At 42.8% G+C, this 19188-nt stretch overlaps 1 protein-coding gene across 1 annotated transcript in view; it reads left to right on the top strand.

Annotated features, from left to right (window-relative positions):
• LOC114696856 (sodium-dependent glucose transporter 1B-like) overlaps window positions 1-12630 on the top strand; it is a 22628-nt gene extending 9998 nt beyond the window's left edge. The window contains exons 2-6 of the mRNA XM_037200522.1: window positions 2910-3002; window positions 3860-4053; window positions 5689-5857; window positions 7391-7507; window positions 10908-12630. Of these exons, the coding sequence (XP_037056417.1) occupies window positions 2910-3002; window positions 3860-4053; window positions 5689-5857; window positions 7391-7507; window positions 10908-11977 (1643 nt within the window). The 3' untranslated portion in view covers window positions 11978-12630. The remainder of the gene's footprint in view (window positions 1-2909; window positions 3003-3859; window positions 4054-5688; window positions 5858-7390; window positions 7508-10907) is intronic.
• Window positions 12631-19188: the final 6558 nt, after the last annotated feature.

Here is a 19188-nt window from a genome sequence, read left to right on the forward strand (position 1 = left end):
GTCTTTCAATTTTATACACTTTACATCTCTTAGTGAGTTTCTTTTCTGAAATTTCTTAACAAGGAAAACTACAACTATCTAATCTTCAACTCCCTCAGAGACCCAAGAAGGAAATAATATTACCTAGTAAAACAGGAAATGCAAACAAGCAACTTCCAAAAAATGTGAGTTATGACAGAAACACCAGCCTCCTGGACAGTCACCTGAGGTTTTTCTGCAACATTGGGGCATCATCTTCAGGCTACAGGCTTAGCATATCTGACAGACTCATTTGTGAAGCAGAAGGTGTGCAAGGTCTACTGCTTGACCCCACATTAGGTGCAAGTATTCCTTGTACCAAATAAACTTGAATTCCATCAGTGTCGTGTCATGATTCAGGATTTTAAATTCTAGAAATTGCTGGTATTTTTTAAATTAGGCTTCCCAGTCTTCTCAGCTTGTGGGTGCCTTCATCTCCTTTTTTCAATGCCAGTCTACCATTGAGAGGCCAGACTGTCAGCCTAGTTACTTCTCCAAGTACAACCACTCCAGCTACTGTTCCACTGTACACCAGGAGCAAATCGGTCCACTGCCTGTTCAGCTGCCTTCAAAGGAAGGGGCACTGTACCTTTTCCAGATTGCAGAGCCACTTCAGTGATGGTGCCATATTGCCTGGCCTCAGAGGACGCCTGTTGCCAAAGCTGTAACCACACTTGTCAAGGATCTGCATTCCGTGTGTGTGTGTGTGTGTGTGTGTGTGTGTGTGTGTGTGTGTGTGTCCTGCTTGTCCATTTTGGACAGCATACTGTCAGCAGTCAGTGTGGGGGAACTTTCTTGCTCAGTGGCTAACTTTTGCCACAGTGAAAGTTAACTCCATGTGGAGGCGCTTCAATGCCCATATCTTTTCTGAAGTAGGTTGGTGCTGCCAGGAGCAGACATGTCTCATAGTCATAAAAAAAAAGAAAGAAAGAACAAAAGGGGGATGGAGTGATAGCTCAGAGGTTAAGAGCTCTAGCTGCTCTTCCAGAGGTCCTAAGTTCAAATCCCAGCACCCACATGGTGGCTCACAGCCATCTGTAGTGAGATCTGGTGCCCTTTTCTGGCCTGCAGGCAAACATGCAGACAGAGCACTGTATTATGATAAATAAATAAATAAATAAATAAGTAAATAAATAAATAAATCTTTTTAAAAAGAAAAGAAAAAAATCTATGTTATTAAAACATCTTAAATGCCATATTCTATAGATCTCTGAAGGGTTTGAAGATGACCTGTCTATCTAAAATATATTTCTGCTTGAAATTAGTCAAGAATATCTTCATGATTTTGAGTGTTGCACACTTACATGAGGTTCCTACAATGTGAGTAGCGTTTCATTTCACACTGTTGCTATAAAAATGACATGCACAATCCTTGTTTTTTTCAGCCTCAGGAACTTTCTGACAATTTCTAAACTTACCAGTTCACCAATGAAACTGTTACTTGCTACATGACTTACTGTGTCTATTGTTGATACTTTTCCTAATGGAGATTATTATAGCTACTCCTCTGCCTCAGAGGAGAAAGGAGATTTTCTGAATGGTATGTCTAGCAGGAACTGGGTACCTGGAAGCCTGATGTTGGGATCCATGGCCCTGTTCTGCACTTAGACAAGAGCAGTGAAACAGCTGAGTGTTTCCAACTCAGCATGGTTGACATGTATGCTTATCTCCTCACTCCACATTTATGACTCCTTGGAAAAGATATTTTTAAAGTGGGGAAGTTGAAGTTGAAAGAGATTACATGTCTTATCTAAACAATTGCCATCCCTGCTTTGAGTGACTCGGATTTACAACTGTGTGTTCTGCTCACGACAGAACTTTCTTTACCTTTGTTTCGTATTACGGACACTGGGCAAGCTTTGACCTTTGTGTCTCCTCTTAGGCAATCCTGCCACTAAGGAGCAGAAGCAGCATTCAATGTCCTAAGTGCATGAGTGATGAATAAATGTCCCCGATACCCCATACTTTCTACAAGGAAGAGTTTGGTTATTTCTGTATTCCTATTTTATCTTCATAGATTGGGTTGGGTGTGAGCATAAGTTCTGACACCTTTTCTCTGAGATGCACTGTGCACCAGAAAGATGAGACATTATACGGTTCACAGGACACACTTGAGGCCTCACTGGTGCTTTATGACGGTTCCCCCTGGAAAGGTTTATGGTGTAGGGATGGTGTTTTCTAACTCTTTACTAAAACAGCCATTCTCTGAGAAACTCATTCAGCTTGAATTCAGATGTAGTTCCTAAGCTACCACCCAAGATTTCCTTTAACCTCTTGTGTGTCTGGGCCAACAGGCTGATATATCATACTGAACATACCAAGTTACAGTTACCATGGCGTGATCAGGAACTGTGTAATTTTGAATATGAGGGGGGACCATGAAAACACAGATGAGGGGAACCAGCTTCGTTACAATGGTAACTTTTTACACACATTAACAACACTGTTTTTGATCCTCTCCCTGAACCCCGAAGCCTTGTAAGGTGGATGCTAGGTGCTGTTTTCACGGAGGAAGATACATCTAGGGGCTGTTTTCTCCTGAGTGGTGAAGTGGGGGTGGTGAAGAAGCCAGAATTCAGTCTGAGATTTGCATGCCTCCAAAACCTGTGCTTGCTTCACTAAGCGGCACTATGGTTTTATTATTATTATTATTATTATTATTATTATTATTATTATTATTATGTCTTTCACATCTTGTATCTTGATCCCATTCATTCCTCATCCCTTCACATCCGTTCCTGCAAACACCCACCACCACCAATAAAACAAAATTAAAAAGAAAGGACAAAAATCAAATGAAAAAAACTAAAAGAGAAAAAATTAGAAATCTCTTCATGGAGCCCAGGGTGGGCAGCCCCAGGCCTGCCTGTGGGTCTCCCTGTCTCACTCAGGTCGCCGTGATGCTGTGCTGAGCCATGCTACCTCATTACAAGGAGATCATCATAGTGCCCAACTGCTGGGCATCATGGGCCGACTCCTGGTTGGTGCGTTTAGCTGTGTTCCATCCACCTCAGCAGCAAGGCACAGGGTGGGCACGTGGTTGGAGTTCCACTGAGTGCCAGGGTTAGAATCCCCTGCTCCTGTTCAGCTGCATTCTGCCCACATCGGCCAAATGGGGAGGATGGGCCTACACTAAGATTTATTCACACTTGCCCTTTATAAGCTGCCCTTTGACTTACCTGTTTAATTCATGTATTATTCACCTATGAAATCTGGCTTCAGCTCATACCGACTGCACACTGCTCTACTCCAAGGACAACTCTGGTTTCCTGGCTGTGTTTAATCCTTTAATTAATGTAATAATTTATCTATCAAAACTTTGAGTGACTTTTTTTTTTTTTTTTTTTTGAGACATGGTTCCTCTATGTAGCTCTGGCTGTCCTGGAACTCGTTCTGTAGACCAGGTTGGCCTCGAGCTCACAGAAGATCTACCTGCCTCTGTCTCCTAAGTGCTGAAATGAAAAGTGTGCACTACCACATCCAGCTTTTGAGTGACTTTCTTATGCTAGGAATTGCAGATGGACTTTGTTTTCTCTGCAGGGGGCAGGGCTCTGGCAAGTTTCTGAGAGCCAAGCTTTCCCCTTCTTCCCTCCTCTGGTGACCCTGGGGGCTGGCCTCACCTTGTGGGTCTGGCAGTGATTTTCCTTGGCCACAGGGATGTCTTCTGTCCTGAGGCTGCATTTGAGACCCTGCCCCAGGAGCCCAGCAGAGGCGCAGGCTGCAGCATGGACACCTCATGGAAGGGTAGCCTGGGAAGTGGCATGGGGAGAGGCCGCGGGCTGCAGGGGCGGGGCGGGCTGCGCCCACATCTTACTAGCCAGGAGGATGTGAGGGCGTCCAGGACCTTTGGAAACCGCCAAGCTGGAGCTGGAGACAGAGCTGGAGTTCCGCGGGGCCCCTGCCCCGGTTACTGGGCTCCTGCAGGAATATCGGGACCCGGTGACACGCAAGGAGCGCAAGGCACCAGCAGCTGAATGCAACAATGGGCTGACCTGGTTCATCACGCTGGTCCTGTATGCTGCCTTCATAGGGCTGGTGAGAGCCTAGGCTGCCCCTTCCCTGGCTGGGGCAGGAGACTTCCGCAGGGGAGAAGCACTCCCCAGCTGCAGACCAGTTTCCCTAACCTGCACTGGAGGAGTTTGGGTGCATTCATCTTCCCGGGTCTCTGTTTCCCCATCTAGAAAATGGGCACAGTTCTAATCTTCGAGGGTTTTTGTCAACCCAGACGGATTGCCTGGGTTGCCTTAATGTGTTTTCCAACATCTATAAACTGTCAAGGTCACCTGGGTGTGATAGCAGGAGATACAGCAAAGGGGACCAGGGGCTCCACCTGCTCTCCTCTGCAATCACCCACGCAAAGTCCAAGTTACTTAGGTGTTCGGTGCGTGTGTGTGCGCGTGCGTGCGTGTGTGTGTGTGTGTGTGTGTGTGTGTGTGTGTGTGTGTAAGGAACGGCCCATATTACAGTAGAATAATCATGAAGTCTGTGGGATAGTGTGCTGGCTTTAGCTTTGGGAGAATATATAGTAATTATTACCTCTTCCTGGTGGCCTGAGCATGTTCAACCAACTGGCAAGTTTGCAGAAGCAAAGTGACTTCCTTCATCATCCGGTGGTCAGGTCTTTAAGATTTTAGAATTTTTAGGCGCTGTGTCACTAAGCAGCCCCAGACGGAGGCTGAACTGTGCTACTTCTGCCTCAGTCTCCCCAGATCACCAACACCTGCCTTGCTTCTTGGGCTGCTCTGATGTGGGAGGGACTTCGAAGGAAAACACCACAGGTGCCCTGGGAGCCTTCACTGTGTGCCGAAGTCTCACGAGTCCTTTGAAGGGATTGATAAAAACCTGGACTCAGCCCTCTTTTATTGAACTTGGTGCTTGCTGCTGCCCTGTCCACACTCTCGTCCTTAGTCCCCGGTTCCCGCTGCTAAGACAGGGGACACGTAGGTTTGCCGCAGAGCAGTGCAGTTACCATCAATTACTCTGGAAATGTTGATAGATGTCTTAGAAACGTTTCCCCGAAAGCACCAATGATTCCTCTTCAACCCTTGGCTCTTGCTAACACAGTGTAAGGCAACATTTTATTGATAAAACCGTTTTGCTTATGTGATGTAATATTTCCTTAAAAGCCTTAGAGTCTATATTCCTTCCTGGTGGCTTTGGGATTTTCCTTAGAGAAGATTATAGATTTAGCAACATTCAGATAGTTGATTTCCAGCATATTGTATTTATGTTGTTCAGAGAGACCTCTGCCAGAAGTATTGTGTTTTTTACATAACCAACACCAGCAATAAGTTGATGTTTGAGAATTTTAATTTTGATATCTAAATTCCTATATCAGTTGTAAATGGAGTATATCTAAAACAAAATATTTTGAGAATAAATTATATATCTTATTAACTATAAATGCAGAAAAATCTTGTAAGATGTTCTTCAAAATCTAAAAATTGCAACCAAAGCCAGACAATATTTAAAAATAGAGTAGAAAAAAACTCACAGGAGTGTATTCCTCTAATAGGAAAGGGTTGCACATTTTGTCTTGTTTGAATAAAGGGAACCTCTACATTACATTGCAATCCCCCCTCCCATTGTTTATCATGGAAAATGCTACCATTTGAATAAACATCAATTTAATGGTTGTGAGTTTAAAGCTCTTCTCGGTTTAAATTTTAGGGAATAAGCATTGCCATCCTTGGGCCTACATTTCAAGATCTGGCAAAAAATGTGAACCAAAACATCAGCAGCCTCTCTCTCATTTTTGTGGGCCGTGCTTCTGGATTCATATGTGGTACCGTGATTGGTGGCGTTCTTCTTGACTACATGAATCATTTTTTACTTTTGGGTAAGTAAACACTGCTTTTTGCTTTTTTTTTTAAACAAATTTTTAACTTGAATCTAAACATTAAAAGCATAGACTTCGCCGGGCGATTGTGGCGCAGGCCTTTAATCCCAGCACTCGGGATGCAGAGGCAGGTGGATCTTTGTGAGTTCAAGGCCAGCCTGCTCTACAGAGCGAGTTCCAGGAAAGGTGCAAAGCTACACAGAGAAACCCTGTCTCAAAAAACAAAAAACAAAAAACAAAACAAAACAAAACAAACAAAAAAAAAACCCAAACCAAAACAAAAAACAAACAAACAAAAAGCATAGACTTCAGAATGGCTGACAGTGGAAATGGGTGTGGACGTCCTCCCTGACAACTGGGCTTCCATAGGATGGAACCTATACCAAACCTTCTAGAAACTTGAATAGCTCTCTCTAGGGAGTGAATGTTGCCAACTCTGACCAGTGCTGCCCTTTCCTGTAATGGAGGCTCTGCTCCAGCCCACACTCTGACCAGTGCTGCCCTTTCCTGTAATGGAGGCTCTGCTCCAGACCCACACGCTGGTTGACCATGAAGCTCTGCTAATCTGGGTGTAGGGCAGGGCTTCCGGGACCATGGGGGTCAGAATGACTCCTGGAACGTGGCCAGGCTCTGTGGACTTGGGGTTGAAGATGAAGGGACCCAGGACAGTAGTGAACTGACGTAGGCTGTACTTGAGTCCTGCTGCCCATGTCAGATTGAGCACAGGCTGATCCTCTTGGATCCTGACCCTGGAAAAGAGGGCAGAGCTGTTAGCATGCCTTTTTCAATAAACTGGCATGATTAGAAATATTTTAGATTACTATGATAAAACTCCTTTGGAGGCAAAGTGAATTTTTTTTTGCTGACAAATATATTACTTCCAAAGTGGGTTAGAAGACTATTTTTTCTGTACTTCCCTTTGTCCCCCAAATGAACTGATTTGGTAAAGTTTTCCTAAATTCTATTATAATGGTTGAGCTTTATTTTTACATTGTCACCTCATAAAAAAATTCTCTTTGAAGTAATACTTCTGGGATTAACTCATACACTATAAAATTTATCTTTGTTATAATCTCTAATATGATCATTAGCAATGATCAAATTGTATTCAAGTCATGGTATTTTACATTTTTATAGTCTGCAAATACTATAAAAGATTTAGATAAAACCACCATATACGTCAACTGTATCTCTCATCTACTCATGATCAAACATTTTGTTGTTGTTGTGGTGGTGGTATTTTGCCTTTTTGGTTTGTTTGTCTTTGAGACAAGATCTTAACTCTGTAGACTTGGCTGGCCTGAAACTATCTCTGCAGATCATGCTGGCCTCAAACTCATATAGAGATCTGCCTGCCTCAGCCTCCCAGGTGTTGTGATTAAAGTTAGTGTATACCACCATGCATAGCCCAAGACCAACCAGTTAATTCAGTGTTATGTTGCATTTTTACAATTGTTTATGATGTTCCTATGACCTCGGACCCTGATGAATACTTTTTTTTTTACAGCTGTCTTTATTGTCTTTTTTCCTCAGGTGTGTCAATGTTGGCTACCACAGCTGGGTTTTATCTCATTCCTTTCTGCAAGAAGGCAGTCTTTCTGATAGTCATGATGTCTGTCTTTGGTGCTTCAGTTAGTGTTGTGGATACAGGTCAGTGAACCCTTCAGTGTCATCTCCAGAATCTGGGATTGTACCATGAGGAAAAGTAGACTATATGAAACTGTAGTGTCATTAGTCTTGCTATTAGAATGGCACGGACTCACACATCAGCATTACAGTTCCAGTGCCACGTCTTGCCACTCAGGGCTGGGCATGGTGGTGCACACTAACTTTAATCACAACCAACTAATTATTATACATCTAACTATGAAGTGAACTTTGAGGATTTTGCTTTATGAGAGATTGTTAGATTATCCAAACACGGAAAGACTCCCTGTCTGTGGGAAAGTACAATGCAAATGGACAGGCTTTCATGGTCAGATAGAGTTTCACCACTTTAGTGTAAGAGAAAATGATGACCTGATAGACAAAGTTTATTAATTACTTTGTAATTGCTCTGATAAAAACACTATGATGAAAGCAACTTATAGGAGACAGAGTTTATTTGGGCTTAGGGTTCCAGAGGGTTGGAGTCCATGCTGGGGGAGCCAAGGCACAGTGGCAGGAGCAGGAAGCTGGGCTCTCATCTTGAACCCCAAGCACAGAGCAGAGAGAGCAATTAGAAATGGCAGGGATCTTCTAGATTCTCAAAGCCTGCCCCAGTGGCAGACTTTCTCCAGAAAGGCCACCTCCTAACCCTACCTAGAAGATGCTACCAACTGGGACTAGTACTCAAATGCCGGTGTTGCTAGAGTTTTCCTGCCTTGCCCACAGTCAGGACAAATCTCTGTCACCCACCAGTCCCACAGCCGCTCAGACCCAACCAAGTAAACACAGAGACTTATATTGCTTACAAACTGTATGGCCGTGGCAGGCTTCTTGCTAACTGTCCTTATAGCTTAAATTAATCCATTTCCATAAATCTATACCTTGCCACGTGGCTGGTGGCTTACCGGCATCTTCACATGCTGCTGGTCATGGCGGCAGCTGGCAGTGTCTCTCTGCCTCATCCTTCCGCTTCCCAGATTTCTCCTCTCTCCTTGTCCCACCTACTTCCTGCCTGGCCACTGGCCAATCAGTGTTTTATTTATTGACCAATTAGAGCAATTTGACATACAGACCATCCCACAGCATGCCAGAGACTATGGAGGACATTCTGAGGTAAACCCCCATACAGGGTGGAATTATATGTGGCTGCAGAAGCACAGATGGAGCCCTTCAACTTCAAATGCACTCCAGATTCTGCACTTAGAGAAATCAGTGCGGGTACCATAATCTTGCCTTTCTTTTTTGGTTGTCTTAGTTAAGGTTTCTATAGCTTCAATGAAACATCATGATCATAGAGCAAGTTGGGGAGGAAAGGATTTATTAGGCCTACACTTCAGCATTGCTGTTCATCACTGAAGGAAGTCAGAACAGGAACTCAAACAGGGCAGGATCCCGGAGGCGGGAGCTGATGCAGAGACCACAGAGGAGTGCTGCTTACTGGCTTGCTTCCCCTGGCTTGCTCAGCCCACCTTCTTATAGAACCCAGGACCAGCAGCCCAAGGATGATACCACCCACCATGGGCTGTGCCCTCCCCCATTGATCACTAATTGAGAAAATGCCTTACAGCTGGATCGCAAGGAGACGTTTCCTCAGCTGAGGCTCCTTCCTCTCTGATGATTCTATTTTGCGTTGAGTTGACACACAGAACCACCCCGAACAGGTGTTTTCTTTCCCCACTGCAGAAAATCTCCAGTTTCACTCTGGCATCGAAGACGTACTAAATTACATGTGGATCTTTGTTTATCCCTAATCCTAGCTTTCCACCCTCACCTTTCTTGCTCTTAGGGAAGAAAAGATATTTGACAGATCATGGAAATATTTTACACTTCAAGCTTCATTTGAATGTAAACTTAACAGTGTGGAACTCTATGATTGTCTCAAAATACCAGATTTTTAAATGACAGCCAAATACTAGATGCTTCTGGATTTTTACCTTGTGGGTGTTGAAACTATGTAGTGCACAATTCTGAAAATTGTTTTTGTTTCCTAAAACAAGCATGCCAGAATTCTGGAGAAGTCTGGCTCCCAGCTGGGTGTTTAGCATCTGGTTTAGACCTAAGCAAACAATATTCTTCAATTGGAATTGAAACCTAATTGGAAGTACTGAAGCTTTGGTAGTTTTCCCACCATTAGATAAAATTGTGCCTAGCATATATCTACATATGGACCTGGGGATATAGTTCAGCTGGGCAGAGTATTTGCCTAGTATGCATGAAATACTGGGTTCAATCCCCAGCACTGCATAAACGGACGGGCACATGCTTGTAATCCTAGTACTTAAGTGGTACAGGTGGAGTATCAAAAATTCAAAATCATCTTTAGCTACATAGCAAGTTCAAGGCCAGTATGGCATATATGAGAACTGTCTCAGAAATACGAATAAATTTATCAGTGTCTTTGCTGTTCTATTGCTGTAAAGAGACTCCATGACCAAGGCAGATTATAAAAGAAAGCATTTAACTGGGGGCTGCCTTACAGTTTCTGAGGGTGAGTCCATGACCACCATGGCAGGGAGCATGGCAGCATGGCACTGGAGCAGTAGCTGAGAGCTTTACATCCTCGTTCTGAAAGGGAGAGAGAGAGAGATTGACTGTGCCTGGGGTTTTGAAAGCTCAAAGCCCACCCCCAGAGACTCTTCAACAAGGCCACACCTGCTAATCCTTCCTAAACAGTTCACCAGCTGGGGACTGAGCATGCAGACATGTGAGCCTATGGGAGCCGTTCTCATTCAAACCACCATTAGTATTAAGCCCCAGTGAGATTACCACTGGTTTATAATACATTGTTTTGAATAGACCTAGCTCCAGTGATAGTTTAGTGATTTGTAAACTCCATGGATGAAGATGAGACTTACCACAGTCCTCCGGTGATAGTGGGTAGGAGCACCTTAATTACAGAGTGGCTTTGGTTATAAACTCAGAACATCCCAAACTCCTACCACCTAATAGAGACAACTCTGTAGCAAGAATCTTAAAAGTTCTTATTAATAAAATCAAACCCGAGGCCAGTTATTGGGGTGAATACTGGAAGGTCAGAGAGACAGAACAAGCCACAGCTATCTCACCTCACCAGTTCCTCAGCTGGTCCTGTTTCCTCAGACTGGAAGCTTCTGTGTCCTCATCCAGAATGAATCTCAGCTGAACTGTGCTGCTCCAAAGCCTGAAAGCTTAACCAGCCAAATGCTTCTAGTTTCTGGTCCTCACGCCTTATATACCTTTCTGCTTTCTACCACCACTCCCTGAGATTAAAGGCTCACTTTCTGGGAGTCACCATGCCTGTCTGTATCCTTGAACACATGGATTTCTACCTCTGGAATGCTAGGATTAAAGGCGTGTGCTATCACTGCCTATCCTTTATGTTTAATATTGTGGCTGCTCTGTCTCTGACCCCAGATAAGTTTATTAGCATGCACAATATTTGAGGGAACACAATACCACACAACTCTTCTTCTACGAAGTGCCTGTCACATTATTTCTTTACTTGCAGGTGGGAACGTCCTCATCTTGGATCTGTGGGGAGACAAAGGAGCTCCCCACATGCAGGCCTTGCACTTCAGTTTCGCCTTGGGTGCCTCCCTGGCTCCCCTGCTGGCTAAACTGGCCTGGGGTACGACAGCATCCACCCAGAACCACACAGAGACAGACTCTGTCCCTCTAGTGCTGAACCGATCCTCTGGAGCCACCTCAGACTCTCTGTTTGCGGTGCCTGAGGACAGGAACCTGCTGTGGGCCTACGCTTCCGTCGGCACCTATGTCTTAGTAGTCTCTGTCTTCCTGTTTGGTCTGTTCTGTAAGAAAAGCTCAAGGCGGAAAAAATCCACAGCATCCGCTGAGGGAGCTCGAAGAGCTAAATATCACTGGGCCCTGCTCTGTCTCCTCTTCCTCTTCTTCTTCTTCTACGTTGGAGCCGAGGTGACCTACGGCTCTTATATTTTCTCCTTCGCCACCACTCATATTGGCATGGAAGAAAGTGAAGCAGCCGGCTTGAACTCCATCTTCTGGGGAACCTTTGCAGCCTGCAGGGGCCTGGCCATCTTCTTTGCGACACTCTTACAGCCTGGAACCATGATCGTGTTGAGCAACATTGGCAGTCTTGCCTCGTCTTTCTTTCTGGTGCTTTTTCACAAGACCCCTCTTTGTCTCTGGATCGCAACGTCTGTGTACGGAGCCTCCATGGCAACCACGTTTCCCAGTGGCATTTCCTGGATTGAGCAGTATACCACCTTAACTGGGAAGTCCACGGCATTCTTTGTATTTGGTGCTGCTCTGGGAGAAATGGCTATTCCTGCAGTAATTGGAATTCTTGAGGGACACTACCCAGATCTGCCAATAGTTCTGTACATCTGCTTTGCATCAGCCATATTCACTGCTGTCTTATTTCCTGTGATGTACAAATTAGCCACCTTACCCCTGGATCACCACCTCAAAGGAAGAAGAAAGGTGAGGACCAGAGAGCTTTGCTTTCCAAACTGAGCTGAATGACCGTGAGAAAGAAAAGAAATGGAAAGATGCAGGAAAATGAAATGGGACGATTTTGAAGTAGTTGAAATGAAGCATTTGAGGCATTCTGTAATAGAGGATTCTAGAAATATTTTGATTTGACAGAGTCCACAGCTAACTCTTCTAGGCAATTCCCAAATACCTCCATGTTTGAGTCCTCTCAGTTAATGGTCACAACTCACCTGTGATACACCAGGAGAAAATGGACAAACATTTGGAAACGATGAATTGTTTTATAACTTTATACTTGCTTCACTTATGACCAGGTAGAGCCATAAGCAGATTGTCAGCATTTTCCAGGGATCAAAGTTTCTAAAGTCACTGTATGAAGATAAGGTAACTGCTAAAATGTTTTTGAAAGTCTTGTAATGAGACTCCTGTTTGGGAAACTCATTAGGAAATATGTTTTTTGTGGTGTGTGCAAAAAGGCATTTGTGTTTAAGAAACTGGGTAGTGCTCCAGTAGGCAGACACCATAGGATGTAGAATGGATTGGCCTTTGCTGAGCAAATGACCAAGCATCCATTTTCTCTTACAAGAGTTGGAGAGAGTAGTTTTGATGGACGAGAAACTAGAAGTAGCAAAATTGAAGCTATAAAGGATTTCCTAATAACTTGCTCAGGAAATATTAAGTTACATGAAGTAGTATTTAATCAAAGGTGTTACCTCCAAGCTGACTGAAGAGAAGTAGTGTACTAACCAGGCTCTTAGAAACCAAGAGAGAAAATTGTGTGCCATAATTGAAGTTAGGGTTGCTGAGAAAGTTTCTGCTAAATGTTGATTCACAAGACTGACCTCAGTTAGGCTCATCCCATAACAAAGAATGCTCAAGGGGGCAGAGCAGGAGACAACAATCATTATGCTTTGGCAAGATGAACTGGTAGGAACTATGCGAAAAGAACAACACGGTGTATTGTATAATACTTTGTATGTAAATCTGCATCTGCCAAGTGTCCAGACTGGCAGTCTCTATGTCAGCTTAAATTGTTTGAAGTGTAAGCTGGCAGAACCTGGATATTTAAGGATGAAGACAACATTTGTGGAAAGAATAAGCTAAGTGTGTATACAAGCTAGGACATCCTCAACTAGAGGCCAGCTCTTCTTTGGGTATTAGCCACAGTTAGCCTCATGGTTTTTGGTTTTTTGTACAGAGCTTTTCCTTTGTTAATTTCTGAGAGTGATTTCTTACTGTGTAGGCATATTGTTTGTATAACAGTTTCATGGAAGAGTATTTGGGAATGAGGACGCACTATTGAATTCTTTACCTTATTCCTAGTGTTGGGTTAAAGAATGCTAAGGACTTGTTTTGTCCTTTTATGAGAACACACAGGGAATACGTTTTTTTTTTTTTTCAAGATGTGACTCTGCATTCTAGATTCACAATGAGCACTAACCATGGCTTCTTTCATATTATCTGCTCGTCCTACATCCTAGAAATGAAAGTGAGATTATTTCCAAATTGAGAAACTTCATAGGGTTTGGAGTTTGTCAAGATTTCTGCTGAACAGCCCTCCTTCACTTAAGATCAGAATTAAAAAAGAATATGCTTATATGGATATATGCTAACACTTTAATAGTTCATTTGAATAATATATGGAAAAGCACTTTCATTGCTGAATTGTTTTTGTTACTCTTATTGTCCTGTTTTGTTTTGTCTGGTTCTGAAGCAATGTTTTGCTATGTATCATAGACTGGCCTGGAACTGGTGAACCTCCAACTCAACCTTCTGAATTAAACCTGGCAACTCCAGGTCACAATAGTGCTGTATTTGATCCATTCTAAAATAAATCTTTTCCTTATACTTTATCATCTCTGAAACAGATCTTATATGAAATAATCATTTAACTATTTAAACCAGTAATATATTTTCCATATAAATATAGAAATACTATACTTAATAATCAGTATCTTAGTATATTAATTATTGAACTATGATTCTTCTGATTATGGCAATCGTACTATTTTGCAGATATTTTATAGGTGATGGGTGGTCTCACTGTGATGTCCAGGCTGGTTCCAAATATCTGAGCTCAAAGTGACTCTTCTTCCTCAGTATCCTGAGTAGGAAGACAGACAGGTGCCTCCACACCAGACAGAATGTTCTACCTGCATATGCTAACTGTTTCTAATGATAATCACTTGGTACTCAGAGAAAGCATGGCCCAATACTAGAAGCTGTTAAAGAGGCACTACTCCAGTGCACAGCTGTAGGCTGGGTCTGCTCCATGCTCATGGGCTTGGGCATTAGTCACATTATAAACACTATTAAAAATAGGCTAATTTTTTTTTCAACAAGGCAGTCTTTCCTGGGGTTGGACTACTTGTGCAGCCTCCTGGGCTTCTCCTTGAATGTGAAATCCATGTGACTCCAGGGTACTGATAGGAGGGTGCTTTGTAACCAAGAATGGGGATAAGGAAGGCTATTTCCTGAGCATGGCAAAGCTGGCCTGTGCTGTCCTCAAAGACTGAAACTGATGTGAGTCTGTCTTTCTTTCTACATTTTAGCTGAAGGATTTGAATTTCTACCATATTACAGTATGCTTTCTCTTACTAATTTCTATACTTGTGCTTTTGATAAAAGTGCTTTGGTTTGTTGTAAGTGAAACAACACTGTCCACACACTCCTTATGTCAGCTATGAGTTCTCTTAGTGACTTAACAACTTTGCCCTGGCCCGGTGGATAAACACATATTGATTGCTGTTATTTATTTATGCTGTGCGTTTTCCTTAGGCAGAGTTTACAAATGACCTTTGCCCCATTTTACTGCATTTCTGAAGCTCTTCAGCCTTGGGCAGCTGCTGTGACGCTTGTTAAACAGGGGGTCTACCTTTAGCCTTTACTTTTGGAGGCCAGCAGATGGAAGACAAGCAAGGGATAAGAATGGGGCATACATTTCAAAATCCACAATACCTTCCAAAAACCACAATGAAAATGGCTGTTGTGTAGAGTTACAACAAACCTCAGCACAGAGCCCACTTTGGGTAAAGATGGTCCACCTTGTGGAGTCCCTGAATACCTTTGCACAGCACACACCATGTACAAAACGCCCTGTGTAGACACCTATGGCCATAGACCAGTTATGTCCAGGCTTCTCTGGTACTTCGTTGACTGTTGGTCACATCTGTGAAGCACTAACCTTTGTCTTCCCAGTCCTGGAGGTCAAGCCCAGGGTGCCGTGCATACCATACAAGTGCCCTGCCATGAAGCTATAGCTTTAGCCCGAGTACCACTGATTCTGCATTTTCTGTTGGTGTGCATCTGGGGCCGTGCTGTGCAGACACACACAGAGTCCCTATTCTTATGGAACTTCATTCTCAATGCAGTCTTGTCGATGACAGTTTCTGATATAATGGACACTTGCCTTATCTGTGCTGGCCTGTAATACTACAGGCCACTTTTGGTGTGAGTTTAGCTCTCAAGATATGACTCATATTTATCTATCTCACAGGAAAGTTTGGGAGTTGTATCAATGGAAGGATGTATTTACCATGGTCCCCAATTCATACTAATGATTCAATGTTTTCTTATTTTAATTTTCAAAAATGTTTTATTTATTTATTATGGCTTGTATGATGGCAAATACATTTATAATTTAAACAGCTTCACTGACTACTGGCTGCTGTATTGAAGGGCTAATGAGTCATGACATTAACTTATTATTCACAGAAGGTGTTGCCAGGATGCATTTATTTCTTGTTCCTCTGGAAATTAACAGTAACTAGAGGCAGGAATATTACATAAATACCTTATTAAATTGCATAATTTAAATTGTCATCACCTTTGAAAAGGCCTAGATTTAAGAGGTCATGATACAGACATTGGAGCTAAGTGGTATCAAGGATATGAAGGCATAAAGTCACACTTGGCTACAAAGAGGCTTTAAACCCCTTTTCCTATACGTACTTTGGTCAGTCAGCATTTGAGCTAGGCTGACCTGGAATCAAATGTTTTATTTCTCTTTCATGACAACTTCATCCATGTATAAAGGGCATTCTGATCCCTCTTCCCCCACCTCCCATTTCTATCACCCTCACCCATTGGTCCAATTCCCAGACTCATCACTCTTTGTCACCAGAAGACTGGCTTCTTCAATTACCATCAATTCTTTTATTATGTGTTCTAATTTTTTATGTTGGTTTACTTTTAATCTCAGAATTCATTTAGTATCTGGTCTCTTCAGTTTGTCATGGGATGTTTCTGGCATGTTTGGTTGTTAGTTAATCCACAGTCTGAAGGGAGATTCTGGAGCTGTCACGTGAGACAAGGGGCTTGAATGAATGATCAGCCTTTCAGCTTCTCAACAGATATAAGGTTACTAAATCACTCTCTTTTCTAGTTTTAACTGTCATGGGTTTTTCTCTCTTTTGTGGTGGACAAGTATATAAAAATGTGATTGATAGTGAAAGTGTAGAACCCTAAGTAAAGCTCCATGGCTTCAGAATGGCCTTTCCAGCTGTGCGCTGAAATGTATAGTTTGGGACTGGGCAAGCTTTGACTGGCTTCCTTAATCTAGCCTTGCGATGTTTTTATTTGTGAGTTCATTGCTATAAAGTGGTTTTACTTAATAAAAAATTAAATGATCTAAGGTGCTTTATTTTTAATGATGCTAAAACACTTACATAACATAAATAAATTTACCTATCTTCACAGTTGCAAACAAACATTCACGTTGCTGTAGAACCAACCACTACTGCTATGCACCAAAGAACTCTCTTGATCTTGCAAAACTAAAACTCTCTTTTGTATACTAACAGCCTGTTCCACCTACCTGTGCTGCCACTGATCGCCACCATTCTAAGTTCTTTGCCTGTGATTTGAGTCAGTACCTTATATGAGTGGAACGATATCACATTTCTCTTTTTTACTAGCTTCTTGCCCTTATCATGTCTTCATGCTCTCCCATGTTGTAACATGTGTCAGCACTGCTTTCCATGTTTAGGCCAGGTGCATCTGTAGGTAGACAGTTGAATTGTTTCCACTTTTTTGGTTACTGTGAATATAATGCTGGGATCACTTCAAATACCGTTTTCAAATCTTTGAGAAATAACCAAAGATTTATCAGAAGTGGATATGACAATTCTGTTTTTCATATTTTGACGCTCTTTTAGCTTTACTATTTGGGCTTAGCCCTAATCTTATTAATCCAGAAGAGACTAGCCATAGGAAGAGAATACAGAAACACACTTTCACAAGGATTGTTTCCAGCCTGTATGGTGTGCTAGTGCAAAAGTGGTACAGAGCTTGTGGGAGTGAGTAACCAACCACTGTCTGATCGGACTTAAGGCCCACTCCATGAGATGAAACCCATGCCTGACACTGCTTGGGCCAAGAACCCGAGACTCGATAGGCCATGGACCTAGGGGAAACCCAAATACTATTGTTCTGCTAAAGGGATGTAGCAGAAATGACTCCTAGTGACATTCTGCCGTACCGATAGACCAGGGTCTCACTCAACTATCACCAGACAAGCTTTCTCTTGCAGTAGATGGGACTAATACAGAGAGACCCACAACTGGACAATGTGCTGAGAGTGAGAGACCCTGGAACACTCAGTCCTAAATAAAATGTCTTCATCAAACCTCTCCCAGAACTCAGCTATGTGGAAGAGGAAGCAGAAAGATTGTAGGAGCTGTGTTGGATGGCTATTCTTGGTTGTCAGCTTAACTATATCTGGAATGAACTACAATCCAGAAATGGAGGGCACACTTGTGATCCAGATCTTGAGGCTGGAAGACACAGGGTTTTGATCTGGATGTTGAGGCTGGATGACACACCTTTAATCTGGGCCACACCTTCTGCTGGGAGCCCATATAAGGACAATGGAAGAGGGAAGGGATTGTGTTCATTCTTCTGCTTGCCCTCACCTTGTCAGAAAATCCATTCCTCAAGGGGGGGGGGCGCGATGGGGGGAAGAAAGGAGAGAGAGATTCATTCTATAAGTTCTGTGACTCTAGAGAACTCTGACTAATACACCATGGGATGGAAGATACCAAGGAAATCCTTTCTTCTAGACACAACCAGACTGTGTCTATGTACATATGAACTCACAGAGACCATGGCAGCATGCACAGGGTCTGCACAGGCCCAAGACAGATGGGGTCCAGCTGAGAGAAGTGGACACATGCCCCCACCCCTAACCCAAAAGCCGTCTACAAGTGTCAACCACTCACAAAGGAAAAATTGCTTTTCCCAGTTGCGTCTCACTTACCACCCCATGCCCAGCAAAGATGGCCAACACAAAACTAATGCAATGATCTTTTTGGAGATTTTATTTTTTGTCTCCCAAGGCTTGGGGAATTTTTTTTTTAACCTTACTGGTATTTTGCTTATATATTATGGTTTCAGGTTTTGTGTTTTTAAGGGTTTTGTGTATGTGTGTGTTTCTACATGTATATGTGTTTCCTGTATTTTTTGGTTTGTTTTATTCTTTTTTGCCTGTTTTTCTAAAGAGAGAGACAGAAAGAAGGTATGGAGTTGGATGGGGTAGGGAGGAACTGGGAGATGAGGAAGGAGAACCCATGATCAGAATATACTGTATAAAAATTTATTTTCAGTTAAAAAGTATTGTTTCAAATTCTAGATAGGTATTTGACCTGTAATGATGGATATCATCCATGCAGTGAAAAAAATGAACTCAGAAAATGTGCTCAAAGCTTTGTTTCTAGTTTGTGTTGTGTATTTTAAGCAATTGTTTTGAGATCTTTCTGTGTGCTAGGCCCTGCAGACCCAAGGATCTTCCACTCATCCTTGGAGTACTTTTTGTCATGGTGTGTGTTAGGATTTGAGACGTGATGGAGATGATAGGAGGTGTGGTTTACTTGTGTAAGTAGGACAATGGAGGTGAGCCTTTGAAGGATGTTTCTTATACCTGTCTATCCCTGTGTCTGTTTCTTGGCTTCCATGAGGCAAGTGGCTCTGCCTCATCATGTCCTTTTCCACGATGATTCTTCTTACCACAGGCCCCAAAACAACAGAGATAGTTGAGCACCAAATGAAACCTCTGCAACTGTGAGGTTTCATTTGGTGCTCCAATCAATCCTTTCCATGTCAAGCAATTTCTCATGTATTTATCAAGTATTGATTACTGCAGGGTTGGATCTCAATCTTCTGCTAAGTGAACAGTGCTACATCATATGCACTGTTCTCTAGTTGGGATGCCTTGGATGGAGAGTTGTGTGCTAGAG

This window comes from Peromyscus leucopus, chromosome 8a, assembly GCF_004664715.2.
Source record: "Peromyscus leucopus breed LL Stock chromosome 8a, UCI_PerLeu_2.1, whole genome shotgun sequence".
In the NCBI taxonomy this organism is placed as follows: Eukaryota; Metazoa; Chordata; class Mammalia; order Rodentia; family Cricetidae; genus Peromyscus; species Peromyscus leucopus.